This window comes from Cucumis melo, chromosome 1 (genome assembly GCF_025177605.1).
Source record: "Cucumis melo cultivar AY chromosome 1, USDA_Cmelo_AY_1.0, whole genome shotgun sequence".
Taxonomy (NCBI): domain Eukaryota; kingdom Viridiplantae; phylum Streptophyta; class Magnoliopsida; order Cucurbitales; family Cucurbitaceae; genus Cucumis; species Cucumis melo.
Window position 1 is genome coordinate 37521828 of NC_066857.1, and position 14441 is coordinate 37536268.

The 14441-nt window shown below is 36.1% G+C and overlaps 1 protein-coding gene across 3 annotated transcripts in view; it reads right to left on the minus strand.

Moving 5' to 3' along the window:
- Positions 1-14441, minus strand: part of LOC103500710 (midasin) — a 40195-nt gene that overhangs the window by 8222 nt on the left and 17532 nt on the right. For 2 of the 3 annotated variants that reach the window (XM_008464112.3, XM_051091808.1), the window contains exons 34-66: positions 13535-14412; positions 11862-13442; positions 11608-11785; positions 11426-11506; positions 10996-11072; positions 10672-10920; positions 9100-9235; positions 8855-8940; positions 8684-8769; positions 8216-8357; positions 8039-8125; positions 7548-7671; positions 6624-6778; positions 6200-6316; positions 5856-5993; positions 5594-5764; positions 5319-5507; positions 5130-5231; positions 4832-5044; positions 4609-4731; positions 4261-4342; positions 4039-4169; positions 3790-3954; positions 2989-3064; positions 2798-2910; positions 2052-2110; positions 1854-1964; positions 1586-1654; positions 1333-1489; positions 952-1055; positions 724-836; positions 408-637; positions 78-320 (exon numbers count right to left, since the gene is read on the minus strand). In XM_008464112.3, coding sequence (XP_008462334.3) covers positions 78-320; positions 408-637; positions 724-836; positions 952-1055; positions 1333-1489; positions 1586-1654; positions 1854-1964; positions 2052-2110; positions 2798-2910; positions 2989-3064; positions 3790-3954; positions 4039-4169; positions 4261-4342; positions 4609-4731; positions 4832-5044; positions 5130-5231; positions 5319-5507; positions 5594-5764; positions 5856-5993; positions 6200-6316; positions 6624-6778; positions 7548-7671; positions 8039-8125; positions 8216-8357; positions 8684-8769; positions 8855-8940; positions 9100-9235; positions 10672-10920; positions 10996-11072; positions 11426-11506; positions 11608-11785; positions 11862-13442; positions 13535-14412 — 6566 coding nt within the window. The remainder of the gene's footprint in view (positions 1-77; positions 321-407; positions 638-723; positions 837-951; positions 1056-1332; positions 1490-1585; positions 1655-1853; positions 1965-2051; positions 2111-2797; positions 2911-2988; positions 3065-3789; positions 3955-4038; positions 4170-4260; positions 4343-4608; positions 4732-4831; positions 5045-5129; positions 5232-5318; positions 5508-5593; positions 5765-5855; positions 5994-6199; positions 6317-6623; positions 6779-7547; positions 7672-8038; positions 8126-8215; positions 8358-8683; positions 8770-8854; positions 8941-9099; positions 9236-10671; positions 10921-10995; positions 11073-11425; positions 11507-11607; positions 11786-11861; positions 13443-13534; positions 14413-14441) is intronic. The other variant, XM_051091811.1, reaches the window with a different exon arrangement.

The window sequence follows — 14441 nt, forward strand, 5'->3', positions numbered from 1 at the left end:
GACGAGCAATCCTGCTGGTTACCTGACAGCTGAATTTCTAAACTATTGACTACCCACAGATTCAAAATAGGAGTTACCTGCTCGCGTGTAACATCTTTATGAGAGTTCAAGCAAGTCTGCTGCAAGAGCAACACTGCTTTTACACTCTTGAAGTAGTATTCAATGGCTTCACTTCTTTTCACACCTAATCCTAAATTCTGAAATTCTAGTACATCACTGGAAGGAGTATCAACTGAAACTCCACGTAGTCTACTTTGAGATAGAAGCAAATACTGAATGTCATCTGATTGCTGAAGGAACCACCAGGATTTACGATTCTCCTGAGAGAGCCAAGCCAATATTTAAGCAAGCACAACATACAATTCAAGTCAAAATTTAAGGAAAATTTGACAACTGACGTTCACTACCTCCAAATAAATAGACTTATGCCTCGACAAACCACTAGTTTCCAAAAGCTTCAGAAGTTCAGACAAGGCCCTCCGCTTCCCTTGGCTCTTTTTTGATTCCTTCCAAATAACGTCACAATAGCATGCTCTTTGGTATATTCTTTCAACTGTGCAACTTAAAGATTTCCATTCTTCTTGATAGGAAAGGGACTGGGTCTGAGATGCTGGTAGCTGAATAATACTAATCAAATCTGAAAAGTTGCAGTATCCTTATGTTCATAACAATTAAATAGGAAACAGAACTAAACAATCAATAATGTAAATATGAATTAAAAACCTTCAGCACTTTTTAAACTCGAGAATGATTGCTTGTGTTCAGGAGTTCCATTCAGACACAAATTCTGCAGCACACTTTCTACACTTTTTCTCCAGTCGGAAAACCAATTAAACCTAAAAACCATACAAGCCATATTCCAATACAACGAGGTTCAGGTCACAATCACAAAGGAACAGATTTTTCCAAAAGAAGAATAAGAAGAGGAACAGGAAGATGAAGAAAGCTAACCTATGTTCTGCACTGGATTGAAGAATTTGTATTTTGCTCTCTTTGCTCTCTTTTTTTGCTGCCTCTTGGTTGAAGAAAAGCAACACAGGTTGCTGCAACAGATCCTATAACGGAAAGGAAAAAAGTATAAACAAAAGAAAAAATATAAGAAAAATGTCAAGGCTTGATTCATGTTGATGCCTATCATCCTTTCTAACAGTGGATGCAACCCAAGAGTTACATTTACTCACAATTCCAGATTTGATTTCATGAATAGAAGAAATTACCTACAAAATCAGTATCTGATTTATAGATATTAATATTACACCGATTTTTTCAATGAAGGCACCCAAGACCCCAGTAACAGACAAAAGCAAGTTGAAATGATTGTTTATCACTTACACTGTATTTCTTAATAAGTTTCCTGAGCTTCAGCCTGCTTCTCCTTGAGTTCTCAAGAGAACAATAACTCTCAACGCGTTCCCAACGACATAATTTCTGAATTTCCTTCAACTCCATTTCAATTTTCTTCCGACAACCTTCTATATGCTCCAAAATTCTGAAGTGGAAAAAAAAATCACATCTCATAATATATCAATAAAAGAAGCATCCAGTATTCTAAAATGGGTGGAAAAAAATCAATCCTCAAACTCACATTGGTAAAAATTGAACATAATATCCAAATAAGTTGTACAAGGCCTTCACAAGTTCCATCTCATAAGGACTGCAACATTTGGGACGATTTCATAATTAGAAGGAATAAATTTAGAGTACAGATAGCTAACTGCAGAAACTAGTCAACATCAAGCGAGAAGGGTTGCTTTTGCCAATATGCTTGAATTTGTTTGTACTAGATCTTAATAGAATGAATAATAATCACAAACAATCCATTTTGTCGATCTTTCTATTTATACTTCTGTTACCTGGAAACTATAACACATGCACCAGTTCTAATTTGTCCAAGGAATGAAAAAAGAAGTTCAAGGCGTTTTCTGAATTCCCCAACACTTGATGTGTGAATGAAATCCTCCAAACTGCAATAAAATGATACTATATGAGATAATTAGCAGAAGTACAAAGAACATTTAAGCTGCATGGAGGGTTTTAGGTAAAGGACATGCCTACTGATGGTAGAGTCAGAATGCCCATGCCGTATAATTGCAAAAAGAGGAAACCACAACTGCAGCAAATATGAGACAGACGAGCGTTATTAGTACTGAACAATGTATCGTATGGGTTTTTTAGGACAAGAGACACTTTGGCCAGAAGCAGAAATGAAAGTATCTATGCTTCAGCCACTTGAGACTTTATTTAAATAATAGTGCTAATAATAAAAGTAAAAACAATGCAGTTTCCCCCGATTTCTAGTTCAGAATTAGTGCTTTTGTAGTTTTGACGGACTTTAATATGTATTTCTACCGTTAAGTTTTTACTTTTCAGCTTTGCTTATGTCTAACGTAGGTAGCTTATATTGTTATTTTGGTCGTTAATTTGGTCTTTTCATGATCTTAGTATTGTTTTTGTATTTTGGATATGATGAGGGTGCTACGGGGGTGTCAACCTAGGATGTCTGAGTGCACCTACTAATCCTCTCTCTCTCCTCCGTTTCTAGGCTTCTCTGCTATTCTCATGTATTTTTATTAATAATATAGAAGCTTGTCTCCTTTTCAAAAAAAAAAAAAACGGTAAAAACAAAAAAATAAAAGAAGTGAAATTTAGGAGGTCAAGACTAAAACAATTCAATATTAAGCACGGATCAAGGCAATGAAAGAAAAGATTTTCTATGGCCAAATTAAAATTTAGGACCCTCCCTCATCCCATGGAACAAAAGTGGTCTTTATCAATCAAAATTGGTCCATAATATCACCTTTCCACAGTTGAGTTCGTACTGGTCCTGCACCTCATCGAGCAATGCTGGCCACGAGTCAAACTCGATCTTTTTCCATGATGAAACTAATTCAATTATAGTCTCCAGTTGCTCTGCAAGTCATTATAAAAGAGTTGTAGACGATGGGTTTCCAAGAGCAAATCCAAAAAAAATTATTTAAAAGTCCTTACCAGAGGAAGAAAACTTTGACCCATGTTCTGGTAATGTTTGCACCTTGTTAACCAGGATTTGCAAACCTGATAAAGCCTGTAAAGATCATGGTGTGAATCAGGACAAAAGGTTTAATACCTTATAATATAAAATGCAAAACATAAAATCTTCCAAGGAAATTATAGAACGACAAAGGATATCATCAACAGCTGTATCTATGCTGCTTTTTTTTGGTGTACTGATTTGCTGGCTATTCATAGCCATAGCTTCCCTTTCTCATTGCAAATAGGAAACATTTTTTGTAAGCCCTCTGAATGGGTCTCTTTGTTCCATCATATCCTTGGATATCTTTGAATATGTCATTCAATCAATGAAATCATTTCTTATTACAAAACATAACTACAAGAAAATTAGAATTCCCGCATTTAGTACTGGAGTCCATAGCTTTTAACCAAGGACAAATTATCTTTGGAGGAAGTTACATTCTTGCCTTTTCTTGCATAAGAGTTCACTCAATGCAGAATTGATACTTACGTACCCCCCCATCTCGATAATCAATGATGATCTAATGGGTTGCTCTTACGAATAGCAATTTCAATCAATAATCATCTTTGAAGGGAGTTACATTCTTTCCCTTTCTTGAATAAGAGTTTATCTGTGGAGTCTGAGAAATTGATATATAAAAAATTCCCTAATCTCAATAATTAAGGATGACCTAATGGGTTGCCCTTACTAATAGTAATTTCAGTAAACAATCTACACCCCCTTGAAAAAAAAAACTATCACTATTACAAATTAGCAATACATAGCAGGAAATGTACCTTTGCTACTGGAGTGTCTGTAGAAAAATTTTGAAGCATGTCAATTATATCCAAGATCTTCTGAAGAACATGATGTTCTTCGTGATCCAGCAAAAGTGAAGAAACACGTTGTCGAAGAGGATCAAGTACCTTGACCATGTTTGCTATCATTGAAGGATTTGAGTCCTGAATAAAAGTATTATCACCATAATTAAAAAAATTGCATAGTACGTTAAAAATTACAACAATACATAAATCACTTTGCAAAACCTTGTAGAAATTATATTTCCCAGCCACTCTTTCAGGAAAACCCCAGTTTCTGTCATGCTCCAAACACAGACGTAATACATGCTCTGGTGCAAGTTTGGCATCCAGACTTGACATCGACAAACCACCAAAATCTGAAGAAAAAACAACAAGCAAATTTCAACTTCAACAGTTCAAGAAAATAATTACAAAAAAAATGACCAAATGTCTCATAGACATGAATACCTTTAAGTAATGCTAAACCCAAATTATATGAACCAGAAAAAGAAAGTAACCGGGATGCATCTGATACTTTGAAAGTTCCAGGCTGAAACCAAAGGAAAAACATCAGATAATGAAGTGCTACGGCATCCTAAAAAAAATGACATAACAAAAGTAGGAAGCAGAAAGCTATACATTTAAAACCATAAAACCGAATTTGCATTAGTGTTTAGACGGATACAACTTTAAAAGTTTCTTCAAGGCCAGTGGTGAAAAAAAAAGTGGTGCAATAATGTATCTGAAGTAAAACTGTAAAAGAGCACCAATTTCCCATAATGACTAGAAGTACAAGTTACCAAGGAAAGAACTTACAACTAAAACAAGATCAGGAGAGCCAAACAGCTGACTATGAATATGGATCATCTGGTCGATCATAGACTCATCTATTGACGTCCATTCATCTTCTGAATTATCATATTGCTTGCTGGCATCACTCTGGAAGATACCATGTCACTTCAGCCAATTAATAAATGAAAATAACACAAGAACAACGATGCATTAAATAACTGCTTATAAATCTGCAGGGGGATGGTACCGTCTCAGTGGCCTCATCATCTGAGAGTAACTCCGTTTCTGAAGAATTTTCGTTATCAAATGACTTGCCAACATCAGCTTCAATAACCTTTTCAATTTTGAATATACGGGGCCTAAACTTGTATAATTGAGAACTAATGTCTTCTTTAGTTGTTGACTGAACTTTCATACTCATCCAGAGATTCGCAAATTCGTTGAAAATTTTATCCAATAGCTGTAGAGTACATACATAAAAAAGATTGTTGAAAATCAGGACAGGTATTTGCAATTCTCAAATAAAACATCGTAAGAAGCTTCACCAGAAAAGATGAAGTATCCATCAGCCTGGAATCAGCAACAACATGTGAAGCACGAACCAAAATATTGTATTGTAGGGCACTTTTAAGTTGCATTATGCAGGCCTGTATTAGAACGAATGATGTTGAAAATAAATAAAGATCAGATTTTAATAATTATTATTTATTTAAAGTGAAATAAAAAATACAGACCGTATCATTATCTACAGTTTCTTTCGAACTAACAACCAACTTTTCCAGCAGGCCCACATCCATTGCGTAGAAACAATCTGTATCAGCACTAATGTTGAAAGAAAACCCAGCCAGTCCATTGTTTAACCTAACAGACATCTGATTGGAAGGAAGCCCTCGTGGAAATCTCATGAAGGAATAAATTGATTTCTGGCACAATTTTCAGGATCAGTATTTGGACTAATGAAATTTAATATTAAAGTTCACAAATAAAAGCAGATACTGAAATAGAATACCATAACTCGCTTCCCGTTATATGGTTCAACTGTGCCAGTAAAACACAAACTTGATAACACAAGTGACAAGCCTAATTTCATTTCATAAACTGCAAGCTGAATGGGTTGAATTATATCAAGATATTCAGTGAATTCATCCGATAATCGATCGATAAAACGAGTAGCCATCTCCTGTGTATTAAAACAATGTAATGTAAAATGTGCCAAAAAAATCAATAATATTACTGAGAAAAATAATAAACTAGAGAGACGCAACAAATACCTCCCAGTTGCATAGTCTATCAATTTGGTATGAGTCTGTTGCTTCAATATTTGTCAACAAAATATCAACAAACTCAAAAAACTCTTCACACTCGTGTTTCAACTTCTTAAACTTCCCAGGTTCCACACGGAAAACAACCTGAACGAGAAAAGTTTATCACAATGACAAAACAGTGACTATAAATGAGTATCCACAAGTCCACAATGTAGCTTCCAACACATGGTCGAATAATGTATAATGGGAAGTGGTTTTTACCATAAAAAACGCCTAGCATATAGAATGCAAGCAAAATATTATCTACTTAAATGAACACCAGATACAAGAATTAATGAAAAAAGACAAACCTTTTTCTGCAACTTGGTGCTCTCCAGTTCAAGATTTTCAAGGGTCTGTTTTCTTTCCTTATCAGCTTCTCCGACAATGGAAAACAATCCTGCCAAAAGTTCGCACTCTTGCCTCACCTAAAACAACATTTTTTAGCAGCTTCAACTTATCATCTAACAAATAGAAGGTTGGCTTTTGGTTGAGAGTAGACAAGAGTTTACACAAATGAGCCTGAGGGAAGTAGTTGCACTCAATACAATGTGGTTTAGAATGTTGTTAGCAAAACACAGAAAGATGTGTGAGCTGTGGGTGTAAAGACTAAAATACCGTCCTTATTTTACTATGGCTTGTTTGGCATGTAAGGTTTGAAAGATCAACAAATCTTCTCTTGAGAAGAGATTAAAATTAAAAAGTAAAATAATTATGAATAGTATGAGATAATACCTCAGTTTCAACTTGAAGTGAAGATTTCTTTTCCATTAATTGTGAATATTTGTAATAATATTTGATGGAAGGATCCAAATGACAGCAACTGAGCAACAGATACAATCGCAATCCTCCAAGTCGTAACCACACACGACCAAGGTTATGATGCAGATCTTGAACAAAGAACAGAAGTTGTAAGAAAACACAACGGAGAAGGCTAAAGTTAAGCAATTGTGTCATTAAAGGGATTCTGGTCAACAAACCAATAGTTACTTGTCTGCATAAATGTCAATCATATTAAAATTTTCAAAATAAGATAAAAGTAAAATACCGTGGTAGAAACTTATGCAGTGGCCATCTAAATCCAATATACATAGTTAGTTATCCATATGCAAGATAATGAAATAATGCAGAGATGATATTCCTCCATGAGTTTCATCAATTATGTTATATGAAACAACGGGGCTGGAGTAGGATCCCCCATCTGTTCATTGTTGTTTCACTAGATCTCAGAACACTGAGGCTTTCAGAAACATGTGGATTATCTCTATTTGCACATATGTTTTCTGATTCCAAAAGATTGTAGAAACTACACCCCAAGAATCAAGGATCTTGGCAATAAACCTATGCCTCAAGATTGTTGGGCCTGAACCCTAAACCCTAAACCCCAAACCCTTCCCCTCTTCTGTGAATTAAAAACTTTACTTCATCGGGTAGAAAATATTTTCAGCAGCAATATGGAACTTTTGAAGAATGATTGAACCCTTTCAAACTCGAATTCCACTGAACCCCTTTGTTAATGGCCAATTACGTGTATATCTTTTTGACCTCCTTAGCTCTAGGCTTGGGTTGAGTATCTAGTCAGCTTCATATATGCTTCTTAATGATAATGCACGTAAAAAGTAGTTGACACAATGCAAAGTAATACTGTTAGATGCTTACCTGTTGTTACATCATGAATAAATAGATCTTTAAGCATTGGTTCAATGAACAAATGCACAGAGTTTCTCAATCTTTGTTGCCCTGACTTCGCAACAAGGGAGCAAAACGACTGGATGTTTTCTTCCTGTTCAAAAAGTAAGTAGAAACTTGAAGGGAAAATGATGAATCATATTTGTAAAACCTAGAAAGCAAGCAACCATTTTATACGAACACTTTTTCTGAAAAATTGAACAATAGAGTAGTTGACTCAACTAGATGCAAGGCATCTCCCTGCCCTGTGGTTTAAATTGATCCACTTGTCCCTTCCTTGGGATATTCTTATTTCATATTTAATCTACTTGTTTCTCATCATTATAAACACACATCCACACTCAATACAGTATGCCTTGACCTATAGGGTACCACTTACAGCAACAGACAACATCCCATGAACGTGATATTAATTGAATATTTTGTAAGGTGCATAAGTCAATAACTTTCGAGGAACATACCTTAGTTTTTTTGTTGTAAAAGAATCCAAAGGACTTTATCTCAACAAACTGGTCTGGATCAAAAGATTTCTCATGAGAGTAAATAATCTGCAAGCACACATAAAGCAGGAGTCAAGTCAAATACTCTGACTTCCACACATGATAAATAGGATCTCCAGAACAAAAAATGTAAACTACCTGCTGGAAAAGATTACAAGCAGCCGATAAAAGAGAAGAGTGCGCATCTACTTCCCCTAGTGGTCTGTGCCAAAGATAACAAGCAGCTATTTGTATCTTCAAACTCTTAGCAAAAAAGTCTCGGATAGCAGTAGGACGCCACCTGAATGGAGAGAAAATCATGAGGAATACACTCTGCAAAATAGCAACCTTTAAATGTGAACCACAAAAGAGACCCTTTCAAAGGTATACAAAAAATGATTTAGTGAAAGTCTTAAGGGGCAGCCTTCTCAACCTTCTTAGAATCTCACATTTCTAGATTTCATAAAAATTAATCAACGATTAGTGGCACCCAAACAAACATCAACCAGCACTCTCGAGCAATTTTCCCCTTTTTGCATACTAGGTTAAATATCATATCTCCTGATGGAAAATGCCAGCTCAATTTCACTTCTATCTAAATAAATAGTAATTTAACAAATATCTTACAAAATCTGTGAAACTGTTGCCGAAATCACAGGCTGAACAAGTACATGAGGAACAGGAGTTCTGTAATCAACAACCTTTGTGAAGTTCTGCACACAAGAAAATCATAAAAAAGGGTCCCTAATTATATACCAGAGGTACATATTGATAATGAATCTAAGAGTGTAAACCTACCTTTACAAAATCAGGGCAATGAATCCACAGGGACTGATGCCATCTAAACCACATCTCAAGAAAAAAACCAGCTGCCTTAGCACGCACTGAAAAGCAAGTCAGATCAATTTTATGAGTAACGGAACCATATATGAGCTAGACAAATGCATGCATAATAGGAGAGTTTCAAATTTTCATCCACTACTGAAAATGCAATAACTATAATATGAAGGTGAAATAATTACAATATAATTGTTGTACAAAACCTGTATCCATAGAATCACACTCATCCAATGTCCATAGCAAATTTTGATGAGCAATAAACGTCTGGGGAGGTCTTGAGGAGAATTTCAATGAAAATTGTAAAGTCTCTTTCATGAGGTTGGACAGGCCGTATAGTGCCTACCATCAAATCAAAAAAATATTATAATGAAAGCATGTAAAACTAAAACTTGGGATTGAAGCTTATAAGACGTGGTACATGAAAACAAAACAAATAAATAAATAACCCTAACATCTATTTGCAGAAATACCAATTTGCACAATGGAAAAGAGCTTGTTTCTGTCATGATTGAAGTTTTACAATTTTCAGACTTAAAAAAAATTGGGAAATTTGCTCAAACCACCCCTAAACTATAGGATTTGTTACAATTACCCCTTGATTTTTTTATTTGATCAATTAGTCATCTAGGTTCATTAAGTGTTGCAATAAGCCCCTTGTGTTAATTGATGATCAATCAGAAAATGGCAAACTTGTCGATTCACATATTTCTATAAAAACCCACACTCCCACCACCGCTGCACCACAACCTATAGTGAACCCACCTCCATCCTGAATATATGCTGCAGCCCTAACACCCTGGTGCCAGACAACGACCGCCACAATAATCCTTCTCTAGACTGAGATGAACATACTCATCAAACCAGACACCTCCTTCCCACTGATTTCTCCACTTCCAATCCTTGGATCAAACCGGTCACCTCCCCACTGATGTCTTCCTGTTTGAACCTTTTTCCAATAATCACTCCCCCACCATCCTCCAAAACATCAATTCTTCAATTTGGGCTCCAATTCCAACAACCCATCTCCTGATTTCCTCGAAGATCTGGTTGCTGCTGCCAATTGCTTCGATTCCAACGATTTCCAATTTGCTCATTGGTTTCGCTCCCTTCTCGACATTTTGCCATCAAACAATAGGGTTCTTCTCTCTTTTAGTGGAAGGAGTATCGGAAGACATAAATTTTTTATACCCAAGTTTATACGAAAAAGAAATATTAGAGACCTCATCAGCAACAATCTACAGATCAATGGCAAAATAAACTTCACTCTTCTTCTTTTACATAGCGGGCTTCTTGCAACACTTTATAAATTAGAGGGCCTAATTGATCACATTAAAAGTTTAAGGTCATAACAAACCCCATAACACATAGGTGGTTTGTGTAATTTTCACAAAGAAAAAAAACAAAAGAATTATTCTTCTAACAAGATAGGGGTTTCTTAAGAATAATAAAAAAACAAACTATATACACTTCATAGCACAAAGCCACTATACTTGATTGTCATGAAGTATAAATATTTTGCGCACTCTGCCATTTTTGACAATTCCCCAATAAGATACATAACTACAATTTTTCGTTGATAGATGAGAGGAAAAAAAGTAATCACTACCGACAAAATTGCACAAGTAATTTTTTTTAAAATATGTTGTTTCTTTTTAATCAAAATAAATAAATGTAATCAAAGAAAAGAGGATTATAGGGAAACTTCAAAATAACAAAATTAATTATTGATGAGCTGATTGTGTGCATATTATGAAGCATAAGGATTATAGACATACTTGCTTCAGGCTTCCCCGATCAACCAAAAGAATTGATGAAAGCTCCTGCAGCAACAACATATCTAGGAAAAAACTGGTACCATCATTTATAGGAAGAGTGTCCAACCAAACATCAGGATCTGCCTTTGTAAATATATCACAGCCAGACGGACGACAGATAAATGACATTTCGTCCTGAATGGGACGGTCCTTTGATTCCAGAATGCACTTTGCATTGTTTTTCTCATGTTTGAACCTTGCCAAGAGCACCTATCACAAACAACGATGATTTCCTTTCAGTTAATGAAATTATCAACTTGTACAATTAAAAAGGTGATACTAAACCTGATAAATGTCTTCCATATTTTGAGCAACATCATCTTCACCAGATTTACCAAGTATACAAGAAGACATGGAAAGGCCTACAAAAACATGTCCACTTCATCAGTTAAACCAGCAGTGGCGGCAATTTCCAGAAACAAGAGAGACTTAAACTAAAATTTTATAGTGAAGAAACATCATGAAGATATTTTACATAGGTCCAAATTTTGCATAAAGAAAACTAATATGTACTTCAACCATTCTAAAGAACTAGGCGTATTATGTTCCTTCGATTTCCACATGGAAAAGAAGAAATAAGAAAAAGGTGCGACCCAGTTCCAGTTACCAAAACCAAAAAATGTACAAGTGAGCACATGTACACACGCACTCTTTTACATGTACCCCCTTGTTTTCGCCAAAAACGCAAGTCCCAAGGAGATATCAAGAAAACTACCTTCCATTGCAAGACAGCGTAGCTCGGGATTGGATGACGTGAAAACTTCAATTAAAAGATCCTTCCCTGCTACAGCTGAGACTGCAAAACAAAATGTATACAGCTTGTTGTTGGTCTTATAAAGATATAGAAGATAACAAATGAACATAAACTGTACAGGATGGAGTATCAAAGTCTCTTACCTCGATCATGTAATTTTAGCTTTATTGGCCATAGAGACTCACATAGTCTACAAAGTTGCTGTTGCTTATGATACAGATCAGCAGAAGAAGGTACTGCTGGGTGACCACCATGAATCCATAGTAAGGACTTTTCCAAGTGAAAGGACCAGGAAGTCTTTTCAAGTTTCTTAGTCTCTCTCTACAAATAAGAAAATCCATTACCAACAGAAGAATATTAATATACTAACAACCTTTCCAATCCATTACCAGCTTACCAGTATGATTTCAACGGCATCTGCAAAGAAATCCTTGAATCGGAGGATATCTTTTATCAAAAATCGTCCAGAAACTTGTAACAGCTCAGAATTCAAAGAGACGAGACCATCCCACAGCAATATGTGATCATCAAGAAGAGTGCTGTAAGACTCAATAAGCATGTCAAAAGTATCCGACTCAATAAGCATAGAAGATGGATCTACAAGCTTGATAAAGATTTCCTGCTCCAGTGCTCGCAGAGAATTCAAAACTGGCAAGAACCCTCGAATTTCACTACTTAGCTCATGCCTGCTTTCAACATTCCACTGTTGAAATGTAAGCATTAAAAGACCAATGCACTTAATAGCATTACGTAGGGATGTGCAGGACAACTGAAGCTCATCTTTTGACAATTCTAATATGCCTTTTGAAACATTCAATTCAGCAATCTTGTCTTCTTCACCCACCATAGCAACAAACTCAGATGATAAAATTGGAATTGGTTGCACATCAAAATCTATTCCAAGAAGAGATTTGATCTTACTGCGAAGGTGACAAATAAAATTCCACAATGGATGCTCTATAACCTGTTTGATTGATGTCAAATACAAATTGAAAAATTGGCAGAACGGCTGCAATTTAGAGCTAAACCAGCTAAACCAGATGATATAGAGATCAAGATCCATTTCGGAAGCTTGCTCCATAGCCCAGTTGGCAGCAAAAAATAACTTGTTATTATCTAATTTCAAGTTGAATTCATTTTTTACTTGAGAGTTCAATTTCATAGTGTTTGAAGCATTTGGAAACAGTAGTTTATGTAACGTTTTGAAATCCACTAAATATCTCTGAGCATATCCATCAGCAGACAGGTTAAAGTCAAGAGAATAACCCTTAGCAATTCCAAGTTCATGCAATGCACATTGAGCTCCCAGGAACTCCAAATACATACAATTTTGCTTTACACAGGCTTCTTTCGAGTGCCAGACAAAATCTGACAATTTTATAGGCCTTGGCCATCCTCCAGGCAAACACAGTGGTGCAAATAATGCATCAGATTCAGAGAGGCAAGTGTCAGATAAATACAAACGTTTTGCATTTTGGACAATATGCATCCCCTCGGCCTCACCAAAAGAAGAAAGATATGTATGCTCCCAACTGACATGAAGGCTCCACTGTGGCTTACAGCCATTCATGATGAGTTGCTGAAACAACTGCACCCAGCGTGCAAGTTCAATGTGCGTTATGCGAACATTAAGGTGACAACCTTCTTCCCTTGCATAGACATGAGAATTTGCCATGGATTCAACCAATTTTGCACCAGGAATACCAGATAAAGCAAGAAATTTCTGAGTGTCATTCAGTTCAATGTCTTTTTTACCACACTGAGCTCCATCTTGGAGCCAATGCGGCTGTAACATGAATATTTCCACTCCCCTATTTCTCATTGCACGAGAAACCTCACCATGAATCGGATTAACCGTAAGGAATATCCGAAAATTAGCATGTGGATGCAGGACTACTGGTTCCCCGTCAATGGTCCCACATTCATTGATAGTAATTGAGCCGCACGACTCCACCAATGAATTGATTCTATCAAGTACCTATGTTACAAAGAAAAAGTAAATTACACGACAGGAAGTGTAATTTATCATAGAAATGAAAGACAAAAAGGATGATGATAGCTCTCACTTACAGTGGGGTTGCAAGAATTTGCGTTCTTGAGAATGATCCATTCACCACGTTCAATAGCTTTCACTAGTATTCCAGTTACCCATTCAAACTTTGCTGAGAATGGATGTTTCTGATTACTCTCTTCCAACTTTAAAACTGTCTTCAAGCATCTTTCAAGTTCCTTTTTGGCAGGAACCTCTTGCACGAACAACATTAGTTGTTTAATGATATCAACTAGCAAACCAAGAGAACACACAATTCTGTTCCAATTCTTTGCGTACACACAAGCAGAACTTGGCAACTGGAAGCTAATTTTTGATGAGAAAGATAGCCATTTTGTCATTATACAGTTTCCATCACTATCAAACTCTTTCTTAGAACATCGTATCTGCACACTACAATATTTGTTGACATGAAAGCCAACTTGATCGATAACATGATGGAAATTCCGAATGGCGTCATATTGCTCAAAGCAACCAAGCAATTCTGATATGTCAGTTGTGGACGAAAGATTCAACTCATTTAGTACATTGCCTGTGAGCTGGGCAAGCAACCTTACAAGAGAAGTTTTGCCAGATGAAGATGGGCCAACCAAAATGCACATCCACTGATGTTGAATGCAATGTGCAACAGCTTCTAAGCTTTGACGAATTCCTGGCAAAATCTTAAGCTGGCTACTTGCTACGTTACATGCTTGAATGCTATTCCTTCCAATGTCAATATTGCCCACAATTAAAAACCGAGAATTAAGTTGAACTCGTGGATAAGGATTTATTAAATATTTTGCACCAAATACTTCCTCATAAAGTCGCAGAACTTCCCTGCGATCAGCAGCTGTTCGCATCCGCTGAACATAGACAATGTTGAGGAAGCAATAATTTCTTAATCTTTCAGGCGCACCTACAAAAGGTTAAAAACAAATAAATAAA